Genomic DNA, 21,433 nt, shown 5'->3' with positions numbered 1-21,433 from the left:
CAGAAATTTTTCTTTCTAATGTTAAATGGGATATACAGTTTTGCTGCATTCTGAACTAATTTTAGAAAATAATTCTCCATGATGTCTCAGTCAATTATTAACTGGGGTTTCAGATTCAGCTGGGGACTTTGGAATTATTTGTTTACCTGTGAAGAAAAATCTTCCATCCTTACACTTAGGAGAGGCTCTGGGATCCCATCTCTCCAACCCCTCTGTTTGGCAGATAAGAGAATTATGTCTCCTGCCACCCCACCCAGGGCTCTTTAGACTGCTCCCTATGATCTCCCTTCATTCTTTCAATAACCATTGATCAATGTCTCCTGCAAAACTGGCATGTGTTAGAAGCGAAGGATGAGGGGGGCAGATACAAAGATTAGGAGCCAGCAAAACAATAAATATCTTTTGACATAAAGTGTCCAAGAAAAAAGAATAGCTTGCTTTCATATTTACACAGATTTCTGCAAACTGTGTTTCCTTTAAGGGGCAGTGTGTCTATATTTTATCAATATATAAATAAAACAGTTACTAGAAAGGTAAGCCCTTTAAACCATAATGGAATACACTAAACTGTAAATGAACCATGAAACAAATAGAAGAGTAGTTTGGTTTATCCAACCACCTCAACGTTATAATCAGAGTATAGAAGAATTTAGGCTGACCTATATGAAGCTAACATTTTTAGGTTAAAATGGTAATTAGTTGAAGATTTCATTGACTCATAACCTCAATGAGATGGAACATTCAGTAGCTAAAAATATCACTCATTTGACAAAGTAAGCATATTTCACACCAAAGTTTTCCTTTGGTTTCCCCAAAGTTCTGTATAATTCCCCATATCTTAGTTTCTTTCTCTTGCAATAATGTCATATCAGGCTGGATTTGTTACCATGAAAAACCGTTTTGGAAAGGAATTATGTTGAAAAACATTTGGTTTTTTAAGACTGAGAAAAACATAGATCTTTACCTTCTGAACAAGGCTACACCAGCTATCAAAGTCTTTTTCTTCTTTGCAGAAAAACCCCTTGAGGGGAAGCAAAAGAAGACAACTTAGAACTGTTCATGATATATATACACTACCCATCTCATATCTCCAGTTCCCTATTGCCCATTTATATACGAATGTCCCTTCTCTAATTTGTTATTCATCCAAAATTATCTTGCCTCAAAAAAAGCCCTCCTATGTAGAGAATGGACATATGGACACAGTGGGGGAGAAGATGAGGGTGGGATGAATTTGGAGATCAGAATTGACATATACACACACACACACATATGTAGACCACCATGTGTAAAACAGATAGCTAGTGGGAAGCAGCTGTATAGCACAGGGAGCTCAGCTCGGTGCTCTGTGATGACCTAAAAGGGTGGGATGTGGAGGGTGGGAGGGAGGTTCAAGAAGGAGGGGATATATGTATACATATAGCTGCTTCACATTGTTGTACAGCAGAAACTAACACAACATTGTAAAGCAATTATATTCCAATTTAAAAAAAGAAGAACTGGTCAGGGGTACCAAGGCAGGCCTTATGTATTGCAAGACGGAGCCGTTGGCCCAGAGTTGTGACACAGCATTCGGGCCACTTCCTTTGGCTCTATCCTCTCAGCAATAAGGAGGAAGATTGAAGTTTACACTCTCCCAGATCAGTGCCTCACTAGGACACACACATGCTCGTTCATATTTTCTCTCTCTCTGTGCTTCTCACTCTTATTCTGTCCCTTTCCCTTTCACCCTATCCCTTTCCCTCCCTGTCTCCCACTTCACACTGTGAGATATACTAACATGAAAACCAATCTCCAAAGCACAGGGTTAATTCCATTACATTCAGTGCACAAATATACCTACCTAGAAAAAAAACAATGTAATAAAACCAGCAGACAAAAGCCAAATAGTAGTTTTAACTAGAGGCATTAATTAGTAAGGTGGCTTTGACCTTAAGGAAATTATCTGTTAGAATAAAGAGAACCATGGGCCTCTTTATCCATCCTCAGAACATCCTACAGTACTAAAAGAATGGTCCACAACAAGAGGAGGACTTTGTCAGCTCTCTACCACTGGCACTCTGACAATCAAGTTAAACTGGAAGAGAGGATTCAGACAGGCCCTAGAACCACTGGCTAGTTCCCAGACAGCTGCCCCTTCCATTTGCCAATAGCAGACATTCTTCCGGGGGTGGGTTGGGGGAACCCTGCAACTTCCTGGATTGTGTGCCCAGAGGAATGGACATTTTCCACCCAGGAGGTCTTGGCCTCTTATCTCCCTCCCTATGTTTCACCTTATTCCCTGTGCCTGGGTGGCAATATTTAGGGGGCAAGAAGGAAAACAGAGAAATATGGTAAGAGTAATAATAACCAACATTTCTAGAATGCTTACAATATGCTGGGCACTGTGCTAAGTACCTTACAGATAGCATACCTCACACAAGTCTACAAGGAAGGAGCAATTGTTTTGCCCATGGGAGGGATGAGAAGGCCAAAGCTCAAGTTAAGGAGGGACTCCCCCTCAGTCCATGGCTGGTAAGTGGCTTGGATCCTAACTGGAGCAACTCGGCTTCAGGGCCCATTCCTTCCCGCTACACTACATGACACTACCTCTTGTGGGCGTGGGAAGCAAATATTCTCTTGCCATCCTATCTAACAACCTGGATAACTCCCAGGGAACCAAACTGTGATAGGGCAGCGGTGTGTCTCTTGGCCCACCCAACCTTCAGATACCAACCAATGCTACGGAAGGATCCAAGTTCAGGATGTTCATCCGCTGCGGGGGTTGCAGGCAATGGAAAGTCTGGTCGTCAACCGTTCCATTCTCTTCAGTGTCAACAAAGGTCTGGGTTGTGTGAGGGTCCAGGAAAATGAGCTCATCACCTGTTTTGAATGACACCTGATTAGCCTTTGAAGAATCACCCGCCCTGGCCCTACTGCTGTCCTTGGAAGGGTCACTCTGGTTGTCCTAACCCCTCCCTTGGTGACAATGGGAATGAGATAACAGAAAGCCTGAAGGAGAGTAAACATGCTCAAAGGAAGCCACTCACCCTCAAAGCCAATCATTCCATGTGAAGATTTGCCCTAGCATTTACATCTCCTCAAAGTCCAAGTACAAAAATGGAAAGGGACAGGTTTGGGGACAAGGGAGGAATGAGCAACCACAGATGACATGGCGGGCTCGGTGAGCAGCAGTAGCCAAGAGGTGGTAGGTGGAATCACCAGGCCATGAGTCCAGGTGCCATTAGGGAAGCTTCCTGACTCTTTCAACACTGGAAAGCATCTTGCTCTAGACCATAGGTTCTTAGACCTATGGTCAAAAAGCACATCTGGGCAAGAAAAAGGCCTTGGCCTCCCAAAGAAATGGGAATGCTGACTGTGCCACAGACGAGATACCAGGGAGGTGACTTCTGGTCTTAATTTGCTAGCAAGTTAGTCAGTGTTAGAAACTCAGTAATTCCTGTTGGAAGGCACTGCTTGGTCACATGAGTATCAGCACAGATACACCTCACTGGGAAAACTCAGTTTGAGATGATCAGCTGTTACAAATGGGAGAAAAAACAATGCCTCATCAAAGCCCAATAATGACTTGGGGGGGATTTGGGATAATAAAATCTCTACTTTCATCTGATATTCAAAGGGTTGAGAGTACCACTAAAGATCATGAGCTGATGTACCTAAGGGGGCACCCCAACCTCACTGTCCAGGCCTGAGAACTAAGTGGGTCTCTGTGTTCTAGACTGGGTTAGGGAAGCAAAGAGAGATCTGTCTGAGGCAGGGGGATGGGGTAGGGAAGGACACCCCAAAGGTCTCTGGAATGGCATTCAGGATTGTGTTGGGTACATCTAAGTGCTTCTGTTGGCAAAGAGTGTTTGTGACATCTGATGCCAAGTTTAATTTGTCTCTATCACAAACCTAAGACAAACCACTCCACTCTGTCTTAATTTTCTTGTTTTTAAACTGGGGTCACTGGGCCTGTTCTAGTTAGTTCACAGAGTATTATCAGAATGGGAAGATCTCACTTCTGTGAACTGCTTGAAATACAATACAAACTCAGGATGTATCTTGCTCAGACTCTTTGCAATCCCATGGTATGTAGCCTGCCAGGCTTCCCCATCCATGGGATTTTCCAGGAAAGAATACTGGAATGGGTTGCCATTTCCTTCTCCAGGGGATCTTCCTGACCCAGGGATCAAACCCGGGTCTCCCACATTGGGAGAAGACTCTTTACTGTCTGAGCCAGCAGGGAATCCCCTTAAATGATCTGAGTGAATTGACTCTTCTGTAAAACAGCTTTATTATGTGATTTTTTTGCATGGGTTCATGCTCCTTTGGGCTTCCTTGGTGGCTCAGACAGTAAGGAATCCGCCTGTAACGTGGGAGACCTGGGTTCAATCCCTGAGTTGGGAAGATCCCCTAGAGGAGGCCTTGGCAACCCACTCCAGTATTCTTGCCTGGAGAATCCCCATGGACAGAGGAGCCTACGGGCTATAGTCCATGGGGTCGCAAACATGGGGTCAGGCAGACATGACTGAGTGACTAAGCATGCCCACGTGCTCATTCAAAAATTGCACAGCCATGTGTCTGGCTTCCTCAGGACTTGGTCAATAGATGTGGATTACAGACTTATTTATAGAAACAAAGTAACTTACTGACTAGCCCAAGTTTTTAGTTCAAACCAGTGGTCAGTCTTTGACAGGAAAGGAAGCATTTCTTCCTCCAGAGGATCCTGCGTCTTCTGCATTGGCAGGAAGATTCTTTTAGTGCTGAGCCACCAGCGAAGCACCTGGTTTAAGGTACTGGGAATAATAACAGTGTCCTCTCTGAATCTGGCCCTTTTCCATGTGTTTGTGTATATCTGTATGTGTATGTATGCATGAGTGTGTAGTGGAGCTCTGTGGGCTGGACTATTTCTGACATTGCTTAAAAGAGATACAGTAGATTGAAAAAGCCCTAGAAATTACATGGGGACTATATCAAGGTCTCCGATGAGGCCCGAGAAGAAGGAGCAGGTAGGTCCACCATCTGTAGACACCTAGTTCATGTGACAGAGCTCCAGGTGGCACCCTCTACCAAACCACAGGAGACAAACATCTCTTCTCTAAGCAGAAAAAATCGCCCAGCCAGGCCACAGTCTTGTACACCAGGAGCATCTCCCAGCTTCCTACTGGGCAAGAGACCACTAGAGAAGCAAGGGGGTATGTTAGCTGCTGCTGCTACTGCTGCTAAGTCACTTCAGTCGTGTCCGACTCTGTGTAACCCCATAGACGGCAGCCCACCAGGCTCCCCCGTCCCTGGGATTCTCCAGGCAAGAACACTAGAGTGGGTTGCCATTTCCTTCTCCAATGCATGAAAGTGAAAAGTGAAAGTGAAGTTGCTCAGTCGTATCTGACTCATAGCGACCCCATGGACTGCAGCCTACCAGGCTCCTCCATCCATGGGATTTTCCAGGCAAGAGTACTGGAGTGGGGTGCCATTGCCTTCTCCAAAAGAGAAGCAAGGGGGTATGTTAGCACAGACAGCCAAATTGGGGTCAAATTCTGGCTTTGCTACTTTTGAGCTCAGTGACCTTGAGGAAACGACCCCTCTAAGTTTTCCACTAGGCATAAATGGAAATAATGATCTCTACCCCTCAGCATTAACCCTATCTATCTATCTACTAGATATCTATCTACTATCTAGCTAGAGACATCTCTATATTCATGTTGCTTAGTCACTAAGCTGTGTCCAACTCTTTTGCGACTCCATGGACTGTAGCCCACCAGGCTCCTGTCCATGGGACTTCCCAGGCAAGAATACTGGAGTGGGTTCCCATTTCATTCTCCAGGGGATCTTCGCAGATCAGGGATTGAACATGTTGTCTCCTGCATTGCAGGCAGACTCTTTACCACTGAGCCACCAGGGAAGCCCCATCTCTATATAATTATTGATACTAATCTGTATCTCTCTATAAATGTATTTATATTTCAATATATTATATAAATATATATTTATATATCATAAACAATATAATGATCAGTATATGTGCTCAGTCGTGTTCAACTCTTTGTGATCCCATGGACTGTAGCCCACCAGGCTCCTGTGTCCATGGAATTCTCCAGGCAAGAATACTGGAGTGGGTTGCCATTTCCTCCTCCAGGGGATCTTCCTGACCCAGGAATCAAACCACATCTCCTGTATCTACTGCATTGCAGGCAGATTATTTACCTGCTGAGCCATTGGGGAAGCCATTATAATGATAAATTATATATATATATATATATATATATATATATATATATACACACACACACATACATGGAGAGAGAAAGGGGGATGGAGGAAGAGAGAGTACACTCTGTAGAGTTCCTGGTTCAGAAAATGGAAGCTCTCATCTGTCCCCTCCCTTCAGACATTCTATCAATCTGGTCCCCCACCCCAAACCTAATATAGTAACTGGGTGAGTCAGAAAGGGGGAGTTGAGGTGACTTTGGAGCCTCAAGTAAAGGTTAAACAAAAGATTTATGAAATTAATGGGCAAATGGACACTATGTAAACCTCTGTTTGGGAACTTGGGATTGTCACACCTCTTTTATAAGCAGTCCAACTCCACCAAAGTCTCCCCAGCCCAGGGGCCCCCCAAGAGAAGGAGAGCTATGACAACTTGGCAAATTCTCTCTGGGTAACCTGGGATAAGGAGGCCAGAGTGCCCAGGAATTCATTGAGATCCCTCCACAATTATTTTCCAATCTGTTTTGAGTTTGTCTTCAAGCACAGACAATAGGAAATAGATTTTTGCAACAGTTTCTTTGACAGGAACCCAGAAGCTTAGAAACAGAGAACATCTAAATTTATAAAACATCAACTACTGGGTTTTGAACTTTAGAAAGTAAAAGCCTCCACGTTTCAAATGTTCCATCAAGCTGTAGTTCTTAAGCTCGACCAGGAGGTGGCAGCATTCGAGAACGAGCCCAGCAACTGCAGAGAAACCCCACCTTAAGGAGAGAAGAGTAAGCAGCTGAAAGAAGCATTGAAGTCAGGCTGGCTCTTTACTGAATACTTTGCTGTGAGGTGACAACATGGTGAGCTGGGGGTCAGCCTTATTTTCCATAAAGGGAACCTGAGACTGAAAGAGTTGACTCTCTTTTCCTACTGTCACACACCAAGCCAGCGGGAGGCAGGCCACATACAGGGGCCAGGTCTGTCTATTCCCACTCACCTCACCTCCCTGAATCTCTGAGGAAGAGATGGGTTGGGAGGGTGGCCAAACTCATCTCACCGTGTCCTCTGCACATCCCTCACACCATTCCCCACGCCTGCTCTGGCTCTCCTTTGTACCCTAAACTCATAAGTTCCTCAAAGCCCACTCCTGCCAGAGGTGGTGGTATTCCGCTTCCCTGGCCACATTGCTCCCTTACTCTGTCGCACTAACCAGGTATCTAGGCCCTTGGTACTCAAAGTGTGGCACCAGCAGCACCTGCCCTACCTAGTGAGAAATGCAGGCTCTCAGGCTCCACCCCAGACCTGCTGAACCTGCATGTTAATCTCAAGGTGATTTGTGTGCACGTGAAAGTTTGGAAGAGCCGGGCTGCTCCTTTTTTGTGCCAAGGGCCTTCAATGTCTCTGGTCACAGCTAGTGAGGAAGATGGCGGGGTTTCCAGAGGTGTCCACTGAGGCAGGAATGTCGGGCTACTCATCAGGATCCACATTAGGTTAGTTGTTTTAAGGCTAAGCCTCCATTATCATAAAAGGGATACCTCTGTTTTCACCTCCTCTAATTTCCACCCAGTCAAGCCTCTGAACAATAAGCTAGGAGACCCAGCTGTGTGGTCTTGGGAAGTCAGAAGATGGCTCCTGGCCCAAATGCCCAAGCTCCAGTAAGAAGGAGATCGGCAAGGCCAGGGAAGTGAAGCCCTGCCGCTCTGGGTCCCAGAGGAAAAAAGAGGTGCTGAAGCAATGCTGTGACCTTGGGGTCGTCCAGTGTGAACACAGCCATGGAACCATCATATTGAGAGGCAAAGAGACGGAGACACTGGTCTCTGTGAGGCACAGGTAGGTGTTACTCTCCAGGCTAGAGGCAGGATGAGCTGCCTACAGGCCACAGCATCTCCAGGCTAGGCCAGGGCCTCCTAACTGGAATTGCCTGGTCTTCCATGCAGACCTTGTTGTGCCCGCCCTCCCCTAGCCCACGGTGACTTACTTGTGATTACTCTTTTCTTACCTAAGAATCCTATGAAATAATAGGCGTTATTTGGTTTTCCTCCTAATGCCCCTAAAGACTGTGGCATCTTAAAACACTCCTGGAGGGAAAGAGAACGCAAGATTCTCAGCTCACTTGTGGACTGCTGCTCACAGATCTCCATGCTCACGATGGTGGTGGGATGGGCGGGCCGCAGGCGGCTTGGGGAAAGGTGTGACTTACTTTGAAGGCATCGACATAGACGGGGTTGATTTGGTTTATGCCTAGGCGGAGGGGCACAATGAGCAGCAAGGGTTTCCAGGCCGTGCAGCAGGCCGAGGGGCCCTTACTTTGGGTGGAAGCAGTCAGAGACTCCAGGGGCCTCTCGGCAGGTGTGTCAGCACTCAAGGACAGGGTGCGGCACATTTTTTCTAGAAACAGAAGACAGGGCTAGGTAAAAAAGGGGGACCCAGCCCTAAGAGATGCACCATGGGCAAGACTAAGGGAGACCTGACATGACAGTCCCCACCTGGAAGGCCCTTCCCGCTGCCACCCGGGCCCTGCTGCCCTACTTGCTACAGGAAGCCCAGGGTACTTGTCCAGCCCTTACTTCTCTTCCTTCTGGCAACTGAACACTCCTTGTGTCTCCCCAGATATGATGGGCTCATTGGGAGAATCTCATTTGTCAACTAGGCTACAAGGGCCTTGGAAACAGGGACTGTATCTGTTGGTCTCTCGAGCCCCATGTTGGGGACTATAGTGGAGGAGGGGGAGGCCAGAGAAGACCCATGGGTGGTTTAACTGATTATCTGCACTTGGGGTGTCCTGCAGGGAAAGAATCTGGTACTTCACTGAGCACACCAAAGATCCTCTCATTTTTTCCCCTTTCAGAAAGCTGAAAGGGAAGAGAAAAAAGGGCACAGGGAATGATTAACCAGAGCCCTGTGGTCCCCTGTCTTGCTAGAGGGGCAGGCCAGAGACAGCATGTGTGTTTATTCTTTCTCTTTCTCTCTCGCTTTCTCCTTCTTTCTCCCTCTCTTCCCCCTACATGTTCTGAATGGTAAAGAAGAACCTTCATACCCAACCACCCGAGAAGGTAAACCGGCCAAGGACTCACTGATATCTTCGATGACCACGGTGTTATCCATTGAAACATAAACAGCCAAGGAATTCCATTCATCAAATAAAGCAAGTTTTCTGTAAAGCAACATATAATGAAGTCACAATTGGGGAAGATGGACATCTCGGCAGAAAATAGTACCACCTATGTATGTCCAGTGTTCCAGAAGTTACTGAATGCTAAGCCACACAGAAGTAGTTCTCTCTGTGGGATTCAGGTCAGGTCTGGCTCCTTTGACTGAGTTCTGGAATATTCCATGTCCAGGGACTTTGAAAATGCCAGAGTCACTGTTTCTGAACCTCAGAAAGAAGGCCTTGCTTTTTATAAAAATGGAACAGGCTGCCTTGCAAAATGATGTTACTCCAATGGGCAAGAGAGGACCAGTACACCTGCTCCCAAGAGATTTTGTTTTCTTTTCTTAAATGTGAGACATTCTGACTCATTGCTTAAAAAAAAAGGAAAACTGTTATTTAAAAATATGTGTGTGTGTGTGTGTGTGTGTGTATATATATATATATATATATATATATATATATATATATGCTTCCCTATTGGCTCAGCAGGTAAAGAATCTGCCTGCAATGCAGGAGATTCAGGAGACCCATTTTCGATCCCTGGGTTGAGAAGATCCCCTGGAGGAGGGCATGGCAACTCACTCCAGTATTCTTGCCTGGAAATCCCCATGGACAGAGGAGCCTGGTGGGCTACAGTCCATGGGGTTGCAAAGAGTCAGACACAACTGAAATGACTTAGCACACACACACACACACACATGTGTGTGTATGTATGTATGTGTGTATGTATGTATGTGTGTGTGTATGTGTGTGTGTGTGTGTGTGTGTATATATATATATATATTTGTTTAGAAGCATATATAATATGAAGAATAAGCCCCAGGGAAATCCAGAGAGAGAGAGAAACAGGTAGAGGAGATGATCTCTTCGGTCCCTCCCCAAATGCAGTAAAAATGTTGTCCCAGGAGACTTGCTGGGCCTTGTTGGTCAAGAAATGAAGACATAGATAGAGCCACAGAGTGTGCTGAATTGCGTGACTTCAGAGGCTTCCCTGGTGGCTCAGCTGGTAAAGAATCCACCTGCAATGCAGGAGGCCCCAGTTCGATTGCTGGGTTGGGAAGATCCCCTGGAGGAGTGTGTGGTAACCCACTCCAGTCTTCTGGCCTGGAGAATTCCATGGACTGTATAGTTCATGGGGTTGCAAAGAGCTGGCCACAACTGAGTGACTTTCACTTTCAGAGGAGATTAGAAAGAAAACCCGTTTAAAAAGAGATTATCTGAGGAAAATATGTTGTCTATTTCTCCCTTATTTTCTTCTCTAGCCAGTTTGAAGAAGACATTTTTAACCTGGCTACTATGGGATTTTGGGGTAAAACCCAGTCTCAACAACTAACAAAATGAAACAAAAACACATTCTCTCCCAAACTAAAGTAGCTCCCAGTAAGAGGTTAGTTACCATTATATTTTCATTTCATTCATTTTATCTTTCCCCAAAATAATAATAACATAATCATTATCATCACATACTGCTGTTCCTGATAATAACATTCATGATGAGTAAGAATCCACCTAAATTCTTTTTCAAATATATGTTTCCATTTACTTGTTGTTGGGAAGTTCAAATTTTAGAAGAAAGAAGCAAATTTTGAGGGATGTCATTTATAAACCAACAATATCAAACTAGGTTTTGGGATCAGCACAGCCATTCCAATTTTTTATACTTTCTACCCTGGCTTCTTGCAGTGGTTCCTGAAATACCACCAGATCCTCACTCACCTGACCAACAATGGCCCAAAAGGCACTACAGACTAAAGTAAGAAAGTGGTCTCAGAGAGGCTGCACTGTTAGCAAAGGGTGATTCTAAGATAATAGGTTTCACTTGGATCCCCAAGAAATCCAGACTACTCCTCTCACAAGCACATTTCCAAAACATTCTAGTTCACTGAAGGTTTGCTAATAACTGAAACAGTGCCCCATTTGTATTTTGCATGAAGCGGGTCCTGTCATCATGCTCCAGAGAGCCTAAGAATTAAAATAGCAACCAAAGAAGGCTGCTGCTGCTGCTACATCGCTTCAGTCATGTCCGACTCTGTGCGACCCCATAGACGGCAGCCCACCAGGCTCCCCCGTCTCTGGGATTCTCCAGGCAAGAACACTGGAGTGGGTTGCCATTTCCTTCTGCAATGCATGAAAGTGAAAAGTGAAAGTCAAGTCACTTAGTCGTATCCGACTCTTAGCGACCCCATGGACTGCAGCCTACCAGGCTCCTCCATCCATGGGATTCTCCAGGCAAGAGTACTGGAGTGGGGTGCCATTGCCTTCTCCAACCATAGAAGGCTAGATGGTTTTAATTTTCTGATGCCTAAATCAGCATCAAACTCTGGCTGCCATTTTCATTCACTCATTCGTCAGGTATTTATTGAGCACTTACAGGTACCAGGTGGTTTCATGTGCTAATGTTATAGGCGTGAACAAGGAAAACACAATTTCTGCCCTCATGGAGTTTCCATTTGGTAATAGGCTGTCAGGAAGGACAGTGAGAATAGGTGAGGTGGTCTGTGGGTGTAAGTGCCAATGCCACTCACCCCTTTCGTTTCCAAAGCATTGGTCCTGGCCTCTCCATGTTACCTCTTGCTGTGGGAGGTGAATTCTGGGACTTAATAGGACAACGGCAAAAGGACCATGCTGGGGTACCCTGAGTTTACTAAAAGATGACAAACTGATTCCAAGACTCCCTTGGGGTTTGTGTCTTCCAATAGGTGGTGAGTCCCTTGAAGCAAGAATTATACCTAGTTTATTTTTGTACACCTAATACTTAGCATAGTAGAGGTGCCCAATAAATGTTGAATGAATCAATGAAGATTTTTTAAAATACCATACAAAGTGGGAGTCTGTGCCTTCCCTAGGCTGGTTCAGGCTTCCCCCTCCTCCTTAGTACAAACCCTTTGGCTGCAAAGTGACCCTCAGGCTGATGGTTGAGTGTCTGAGCACCAATCTATCAAGGGGATATGGGATGAGTCCTGAGGGGCCTCTACCTGGACTGATACTCATGACTACAACTCTGATAAACAAAGACAGTTGTCTACACACATTACACACTTCAAAGAAGTATTTGAGCAAAATGGTACAGATGTTTGGTGGCTCAGTGGGATGGCAAGAACTGCTTGGTTGATGGGATACTGAGTTGGTGGAGGCAGGCATAGGAGACAATAGAATAAGGCTCATGCCCAACCTTTTTACTTACTTCAACACCTGTGCAACTGTATTTGGTCCAAACCATTCGCCAATTGATTTCCCTTCTCCTACGCCCATCTGTGCTGTTTTCATGTGGAAAAAATAAACATGTTAGTGAAAGGTCTTTCAACAAACCAAAAACTCCTAATTTTTTGCATAAATAATTAAGTAGATAGATGACTTAGTGGAGCCACATATAAAGCAGGGGACAAGAAAAGCAAGTACAGGGATTTTCTTGGTGCCCCAGGGGCTGAGATGCCTAGCTCCCAATGCAGGGGACCTGGGTTCAATCCCTAGTTGGGGAACTGATGCAACTAAGTTCACATACCACAGCTAAAAGATTCCATGCGCCGAAATGAAAGATTCCACATGAAATAAAATATTTTAAATTAAAAGAAAAAAGAAAAGCAAGTACAGGCAAAGTAAGCTGAATTTCACAGTGTTTCTTTCCTCTTAATTGGACTATGCAACAGAAAGACAGTCTTTAAACTACTCATGTGACCTTACCCATTTGATGGATAGAGTAGCAACAGTCTTTTCTATCTAAGAAGCACTGTAGGATTCGTTGGTATTCTTTGGGTTGTTCTTTCTGTTTCTCCCAGTTCCAGTCTTTTTAGGAAAAAAAAAAAAGAGTTAAAATCATGTTTATAACCATTTGTTATCTCTGCAGTCTTACTCTGACTACAAGGTTAGAAGGAAAACAAAGGCATTACATCTAGAAAGTGGGAACAATCAGGTCAGAATATTCCCAAGTATCTTTAATATTGATGACCAAGACATCTGGAAACGGATTTCTTTCAGAGACTCAGTGGGTGTAAAGTAAAAACAAGACAAGAAGTTGACCAGGAAACGGATTTCTTTCAGAGACTCAGTGGGTGTAAAGTAAAAACAAGACAAGAAGTTGACCAAGAAATTGACTTTGCCCATGAGCTGGAGTTGGATAAATATTACTTGAAAACAGGGACACAAGGCCTTTCTGGTCAGCTACTCAGTGACCAGGATGTCACCTCAAAACCCAGCAGTATATCCGGGTCTCACTCAGACACTGTAGTGTCTCACGTCCACACAAACGTGGACTTTGGTTTGTATATTTCAGTAGCACTGACAAGAGTCTCATGGGGGGTGAGGGGAAGTGCCATCCTGACACACCAGTATTTCCAGGGGAATAAAAACAATTTGCAACTAAGAAGGTTTTTTAAAGAAACGCACACTGCCATTTTTTACACAGCCTTTTTAAAAGGCCACACTGAGCTTTGGAAAAACAAATACCTTTGCTATCAGGTGTTGAAGGTTTCCTTATGACCAAAACTAAAATAATTACACCTGTAGAGATCTGATCTGTGCCTCAGGCACAGCCCCCCAGTTCTACAGGGGCTGCTTATGACTTGCTGAGGACAACTCTGAAAAAACTCTCATCGTCACCTCTGTGGACAGGACACACTGTTCCCATTCCCTCAGCTCTAGGAACTCTGTCTAATGGGACAGATTTCTGAGACTTAGTTGGCTTCCAAGACAGAAATTTCTCTCCTGAGGTTTTAGGAAGTGTTTGAATTCACAAGTGAAATCTACTGGAAGGCAAAGGCCATTATCTCCAGAGTCTTTAATTCTCTTTGCCTTTTTTTTCTAGAATTTTTTTCAACAGGGGAACAATTTTTATTATTTATTTTTAAACATTTAAAAAAATTTTGTCATATAGTTGTTTTACAATGATGTGTGCTTTTGTATTTCTGAAACGAAATGTTTAAACTTTATATCCAGCAGTCTTCAGAGGGTGAACAGCATTCAACTGTTTTTCCCCAGCTACTGAACTGTCTGACTCGGGGGGAAATCCTAATTAGCTGGTTGCTATGTACCACTAAATATTTACTGATGATAGTGATAAGTCAACTAATACCCCACCTCAACTGCAAAATAACCAAAAAGGAAATGCTCCAAAATACTTTATAAAATCACATCTTCTCATTCGAATATCTTAACTATGAGATCTATTTCCACATTCTTCCTGCTGCTGTTGCTGCCAAGTCACTTCAGTCGTGTCTGACTCTGTGCGGCCCCAGAAACGGCAGCCCATCAGGCTCCCCTGTCCCTGGGATTATCCAGGCAAGAACACTGGAGTGGGTTGCCATTTCCTTCTCCAATGCGTGAAAGTGAAAAGTGAAAGTGAAGTTGCTCAGTCGTGTCTGACTCAGCGACCCCATGGACTGCAGCCCACCAGGCTCCTCCATCCATGGGATTTTCCAGGCGAGAGTACTGGAGTGGGGTGCCATTGCCTTCTTGCTTTTACATTAAAACAGTTGAGACTGCTGATTGTGGGGATAACTCCCCAGTTTGCTCTCCACAAGATTCATTTCCAGAAGAATCATCTTGAAGTGTTTTATAAATGAGAAAGTAAAAACACTAAGAATGGATCTGTTCCAAGAAGTATGTGTACAATAGAGAAATCACTGGACAAGGAGACAGAAGACCTGCATTCTATTCCCAAATTGATGACTCTTGCTGTTCAGCCTGGGGCAAGTTACCATATTTCCTGAGCCTCGATTTCCTCATCTGTTAAACAGAAATTATGATACTACCCAGGGGACGCAGGCACGGGCCATTCTAAACCCTGAAAAAAAGGCATGAAGCCCTAAAGCCTCCCCAGACTCTTCTCCAGTCTTCTCTGTAACCACAGGAGGATGTGTGAGGTTGTACAGTCAGGGAAAGGGAGTCGGTTGTTGTACCTCTGAATCTCAAGGAGTAACAGCTGAAGATTTCAGCAGCCCGATCTCATCCAAGGTGGCCTTTCATCCCCTCATCCCCAAGGCAAACCAGACTTTCACCCAACTTCCTGAACTGGCATCTAACCAAGGTCAGCCCACGGGGAAGTATGCATATGTCTTAAGAAAACAAGACTCAAGTGTTCCAACAATGATTACTGGAAGGTTCTAATTTTAAGATAGTGTGTACCCTTTATTATTTAAAAAATTTTGTAAGCTTTATTGAAGTATGACTGACAAATAAAAATTGCATATATTTAGCTTAAACAGCATGATTTTTAAAAGGATATATGATGTGATAATTTAATGAACCTATACATTATGAAATGATTATCATAATCTACTTAATTAACACATCTATTACTTCACATAGTAACTTTTACTTTTTTTAAACTTTTTTATTTTTTTAATTAATTTATTGGAATATAGTTGCTTTACAATGTTGTGTTGGGAAGTTCTTAATAAAGCAGCCTCCTGAGAAAGCTAATTTAAGGATTCCTTCATTATCAAGTGGACCTCATCAGTGAACCCACACCAAAATAGCACTGGTTCCCTCATTAGCCACTTCCTTTAGGTCACTGACATCTTTCACCAGACAAATAACTTACATGAGGTCAAGAAACAGGCTCACCACCACACCCTTCTTCCTGCTCCTTTTGTTATCTGACCTGTTTAAGAACCCACGTGAACAACAGTGAAGATGCAAACGCTACGATACACTTGACTCAATGTTCAGTTCTGTCCCAGGAAAATAACTCTCTGGCTTAGTGAGTTACAAGGAAATGCAAGCTGTTTCCTTCTCATGAGAGGGTTTGTTGACTTGTCAGCCCCACCACTTGGGCTTACAGAGAGCACTTCAGGACCTGCAGCTGTGTTCCCTTTAGCACCAAGGCTAAACCATCAGCAGTAAATGAGACTGCAGAGGTCTCCAAGACAGAACAAATTTAACTCACCCCTTCCCAAGTGTCTGCAGATAAGGGCTTGAGCCAACATCATCTGTCCACAGCGTAGCATACATCCCCAGCCAGCATCTGATGAAGGGCCTGTTCCCCCTGTTGGCAAAATGGATGAGAATGAACGTGAGTTCATTAAATTGCCCTTTCCTGAAACATCAGCATATTGGAGAATCATACAATATAGATAGGCACACATACTCAGAATAGAGAGGCAAGAGATAAAGCCAGATATCCAACAAGGTTTGTTACAGGGTAGAACTTGCAAAGATAATGCTGAGTTAACCAAAATGGGTTCTATGACCTAAAGCAAAACAAACAAATGAACAAAACCTGCCCTGTATGTTTTCTGCTTAGAGACATCCAGGCATGCATTCAATTTTGGTAGATGACTGACTACCATGTATGACTACCAACACTTAATCTATGACATGTCATCATCTGCCTGACCAAATCTGGCTTTTCACAGCTCACTTCCAGAGGAGTGCAATCTTATCTGAGTTAAAGAATAAATGCTACCAAAGTTGATCATCAGTATGGTCAAGGAAATCTGGAAGGCTCTTGACCATTCTAAATATACATTATGAAGCTCTGAATGGTAAGGAGAATGTAAAATAGAGGAAAGAGTCCTAGGTTAGGCATCAGAAGACCAGTCTCTAGTTACCTAATCTAAGTCTCATCTGTAAACTGGAGATAATAGCACATACCTTGCCTACTATCAGTGGATACTATAAGAATTAAATGAGAGAGTATAAAAGTATTCTACCACTCATTCAAGATGATGTAAATATTTGGTATAATGAGTATGGTCATAATGTTGTTGTTTAGTCACTAAGTAGACTCTTTGCAACCCCATGGACTGGGGCCCACCAGGCTCCTCTGTCCATGGGATTATCCCAGCAAGAATACTGGAGTGAGCAGCTATTTCCTCCTCCAGGGGATCCTCCTGACCCAGGAATTGAACCCGTGTCTCCTGCATTGGCAGGCGGATTCTTTACCACTGAGCACAAGGGAAGCCCTAATATAAAATACTATTAATAAATTAGAAATATACTATATTTTTAAAAGGTACAAAACCAGTTAATAAGACAACAGGTTCCATTTGAAGAACACTTGATGTAACAAAAATCCTATATATGTGGCTGGGCATGGGGTGGGGGTGGGGCACTCAATATCCTTTTTCAAAGTACTTTGAAGTGAGACAATTTGGATGGCAGAGGAGACATTATGCTTTCATTGCTTCCTCTCCAAACACAGAAGTGGAGAAGTATGCTATAAGCATGGTCTCACAAGACTAACCGTAAATGACATCATCAGCCATGTAAGACAAGTGGTCCAAGATGGCTGCTCCTTTCCTTTTGTTGTGGGGACTGAAGGAGAGTTGCTACAGCAAGATGAGGAGAGTTGAGCCAACTTGTCAGCTGGAAGTGGAGTACATTGGCTCTTGCTAATGGTGGGATTATAGGCCAGATTAGTAGGGAAATACGCAATGAAGCCCACATAAAGAAGGGATCATCTCTTTCAAAACATTGTCAGAGTTGAATTGCAAATGTTTTCAAATCTTGCAAAGATCTTGCAAGATCCAGAAAAAGTCAACAGTTTAGAATTACTAGGTAGTAAAGATTGTTCTTTTGTGTATTTTACTCAGGTATTTCCTATGGAGAGCAAAAAAAAGAAGTGTGTGAACTTCATTTTTCACACTTATCAGAAAGATAGATTTCACTCCAGTTATTAGGTCCAGTCCCAAAACAAAATCAGTCAGACAGGTTTCCTCTAGGAGAACAGCTTCCACCAACTGAGTTTGGTGATCCTTTTCTATAGGACCACAAGATTAGAAAGAAGTAACCCTGTTTGCAAACATTTTACAAATTTTCTCTGGAGGGATCCTATTCACTTAGCTCATTAAACTGTCCTTTTTTCTAGACAGCAGCTGGTATTCTTAACTGCCTAGAATTAGTTCCAAGGATATCCACTATAATTCATTTCTCAGTGGCAAAGTGTTTTCATATCATAGGAAGAAAAAAAAGCAAGAGAATTATTTTCTTTCCTTCAAGGTACAGTCATCTTTAATAATCAATAACTCCATAAAGCAGTGGACTGTATCAAGTTAAAAGTTTGACTGTTTTGTTGCTCTTAGACTTGAAACAATATCTCTAGTGCCCAAACACTTGGAGGTGGGCTCAAAAGTAAACCGGCATTACACATTAACACCACGGAACCATACATGCTGGGGCACATTGGCAACGAAACTTCTGTATGAAGCATAAGACTTAATCAACTACTCCCCCAAACTAAATTCTTCATCATAGTGAGTTGGTAATTCTGAGGTTTCCATGATATCACTGATAACCTCAGGAAAGCTATCTACAAGGAAGAAAGCACAATATAACAAATGATATACCTACCAATTGGTGAAAATTTCCTCCTGTATGTAAACCATAGACGAGCACTTATATCAGACAACAGCTTAGATTTTTCTGTAATTAAATGTGAAATTAAAATTAAATCACCGTATCCCATCTAAAGATATCTGTCTTTGATTTCTGAGCCGGGGCAAACTAAATTTCAAATAACCAGTCATTTCCATTGTTATGAGGCTAAGGGAAATTCATAGGAAACCCAATCTCATTTTAGCCAAATAATTTCTGTATTTCCTCCCACCTATATTTTGACCAGAGCTACTGGCTACAATGATGCTGAGTGGCTCCTATCTCTTCAAGGAGCTCCATAGCCCCAGCAGGTACTTAACACTGAGATCACATGGCCAAAAGACAAGGACTAGGAAAGGCAAGGATCCTGGGTAACCTAACGACAAGGCAGTCAGCCCCTGCCTGATGGTTGGCTGGATCTCTTATCAGCATCCATGGTCTGTTACCTAAAACGAGGGATAGGTTGGCATTTGTGTGTGCACATAAATCTTTAACTAAAAAGATGTCCCTGCTAAGCAAATTAAGTGTGTAAGAAATTAGTGCATTGGCATTTGTAATCTAAATAGTGATATAGCATCACAAATGCTTTTGTCATTTTTTTCCAAAGCATGCTTTCCTGTATATATTTTACAGCGTAAATTTACTTCAGTGGCCACAAATATGGCTTCCACATGTCCATCTGTACTTAGTTGTGCTTCTGTCTTTCTTAGTCTTCTCTCTCCCTCTTCTCAACAACACATCTATATTTGTAATTCTGTACAGAATTTATAGTCATTGCACTTTAAAAGAAGAAAAAGAAATCCAGTGTTAACCAATAGTCTCTATTTTCTCTTCTGCCTTTCCTTTGAACAAATCAGAAAGCTGAGCTGTCTGGATTTTTCTTCCCCTTCATGTTGCCAGTGCCTAGCACAGTATGGGAACCAGATGTAAAATGGTCAAGCTCTGCCTGGGTTTGAGCCCTGATTCTGCTACTTACCAACTGTGTGGCCTTGTTACTTAACTTTTCTGAGCTTCAGTTTCCTCATCTATATAATGGGGAGAATAATTGCACCTACTTCACAGAGATATGAGTATTCAACAAGATAACACTACATGGAAGGCAGTAGCTTATATGGTACAGTACACAGTAAACCTGAGATAGATGTTAGCTATTATTTTATCCCCTTGCCTCAAATGCTCATGCCCCTCACTCCTTCCCCTGATATTCTCTATGTCTTCTGGCTTGCCTATATGCTAGAAAGGCTGGGGAAAGTTGTATAGACATTTTTTAAAGATTTATTTATTTATTGGCTACGGTGGGTCTTCAATGTTCTGTGTAGGCTTTCTCTAGCTGTGGCAGGTGGGGGCTACTCTTCATTGTTGTGTGTGGGCTTCTCACTGCTTCTCAATGCGGGCTTCTCAATGGCCTCTCGTTGTGAAGCATAGGCTCTAAGCACGTGAGCTCAGTAATTGTGGCATGTGAGCTCTAGAGCCCAGGTGCGTGGGCTTAGCTGCTCTGTGGCATGTGGGATCTTCCTGGACCCGGGGCGGAACCTGTGTCCCCTGCATTGGCAGGAGGATTCTTAACCACTGGACCACCAGGGAAGCCCTAGACTTTAATAAGAGTTTCACCTTGAAAGGGCTTTTCCAACTTAACATTTGAAACTGGGCATATTTGGCAACTTGGGGATCCCTCTTGTTAGGGAATGCACAACTAAAAGAGATCACCTGCAGTCCCTCTCCTGTTAATTACTGGCAAAAGGAGTTAAGATCCAGAAAGTGACTTATCCGAGGTAGAAGAGTCTGAATACAAAAGGTCTCCTAATTGTTAGCACTAGGTGCTCTCCACTATTCAGGATTTTCCAATCAAAAGGATGAAGCCAGACTCAAATAGAATTAGAAGATGCTAACTTCTTCTCTTGCCTTTTTATTTATTTATTTATTTTTGGCTGTGCTGGGTCTTCGTTGCTGCGTGGGCTTTTCTCTAGTTGCGGTGAGCGGGGGCTAAGTGCAGTGCACAGGCTCTTTCTCTTGTTGCAGAGCACAGGCTCCAGGGCACGCTGGCTTCAGTAGTTGTGGCTTCCAGACTGTAGAGCACAGGCTCAGTAGTTCGGGTGCACAAGCTTAGTTGCTCTGCAGCATGTGGGATCTTCCCGGATCTCGGATCGAACCCATGTCTCCTACACCGGCAGGTGGACTCCCTACCACTGAGCCACCAGGGAAGCCCCCTCTCTTGCCTTTTGGTCAGCTTCTTCCTGTCCCTCCCTCCATGCTAGGGTCTCCAAAGAGGATCTCTCTTCAGACACAAAACTCAGAGCTGCCTATTTGCAAGTTCAGGTTTTATCTATGTTCTGGGTTGTTAGCACTTTCAGGTAAAAGGTCTTTCTCAATCTATAAGAATGTAATGGAAAGGAAGAGAAAGCCAAGCCTCATTTCCATCTAGCTGCAGTGGCTAAAAGTTCTGTACAAAATCAGAATAAACTGAGACAGTACCACAGCCAGCAAAAGCTCTAAAACTATAAGACTTCTCAGTGTCTGAGACTGTTTCTGACAGCCATGGGCTGTTTAGAAGTCCCTTGGATGGCAGTGTTTTTCATCTAGATAGAAAAGGACATGAGAGGAATGAGAAGTATGTAGTCTTCAAAGACTAGATACTGGTTAGTAATACCCAGAGCCGGTCCATGTTTTTTGAAACCCGAGGCTTAAAGAATTGGTGGGTTCTCCTTTAAGGAAAAAAAAAAATGACTTTTTCAAATTGTACAAATACCTATGATCATGTGAACACACTGCTAGGGCCTCAGAAGGGTCTTT

At 43.5% G+C, this 21,433-nt stretch overlaps 1 protein-coding gene across 3 annotated transcripts in view; it reads right to left on the bottom strand.

The window, feature by feature from the left end:
- ATG4A (autophagy related 4A cysteine peptidase) overlaps positions 1 to 21,433 on the bottom strand; it is a 79,971-nt gene that overhangs the window by 12,984 nt on the left and 45,554 nt on the right. The window contains exons 1-10 of one of the 3 annotated variants that reach the window (XM_055564759.1): positions 19,620 to 19,764; positions 18,620 to 18,691; positions 16,215 to 16,313; positions 13,013 to 13,114; positions 12,516 to 12,588; positions 9,255 to 9,334; positions 8,381 to 8,568; positions 8,180 to 8,258; positions 2,717 to 2,862; positions 965 to 1,021 (exon numbers count right to left, since the gene is read on the bottom strand). In XM_055564759.1, coding sequence (XP_055420734.1) covers positions 965 to 1,021; positions 2,717 to 2,862; positions 8,180 to 8,258; positions 8,381 to 8,568; positions 9,255 to 9,334; positions 12,516 to 12,588; positions 13,013 to 13,114; positions 16,215 to 16,275 — 786 coding nt within the window. In that variant the 5' untranslated portion in view covers positions 16,276 to 16,313; positions 18,620 to 18,691; positions 19,620 to 19,764. Of the gene's footprint in view, positions 1 to 964; positions 1,022 to 2,716; positions 2,863 to 8,179; positions 8,259 to 8,380; positions 8,569 to 9,254; positions 9,335 to 12,515; positions 12,589 to 13,012; positions 13,115 to 16,214; positions 16,314 to 18,619; positions 18,692 to 19,619; positions 19,765 to 21,433 lie in introns of those variants that run through there. The other 2 variants (XM_055564757.1, XM_055564758.1) reach the window with 2 other exon arrangements.

The sequence above is a fragment of the Bubalus kerabau genome, chromosome X (genome assembly GCF_029407905.1).
Source record: "Bubalus kerabau isolate K-KA32 ecotype Philippines breed swamp buffalo chromosome X, PCC_UOA_SB_1v2, whole genome shotgun sequence".
Taxonomy (NCBI): Eukaryota; Metazoa; Chordata; class Mammalia; order Artiodactyla; family Bovidae; genus Bubalus; species Bubalus kerabau.
The sequence above is the reverse complement of the archived record's forward strand: the minus strand, read 5'-3'. Positions and strand labels throughout refer to the sequence as shown.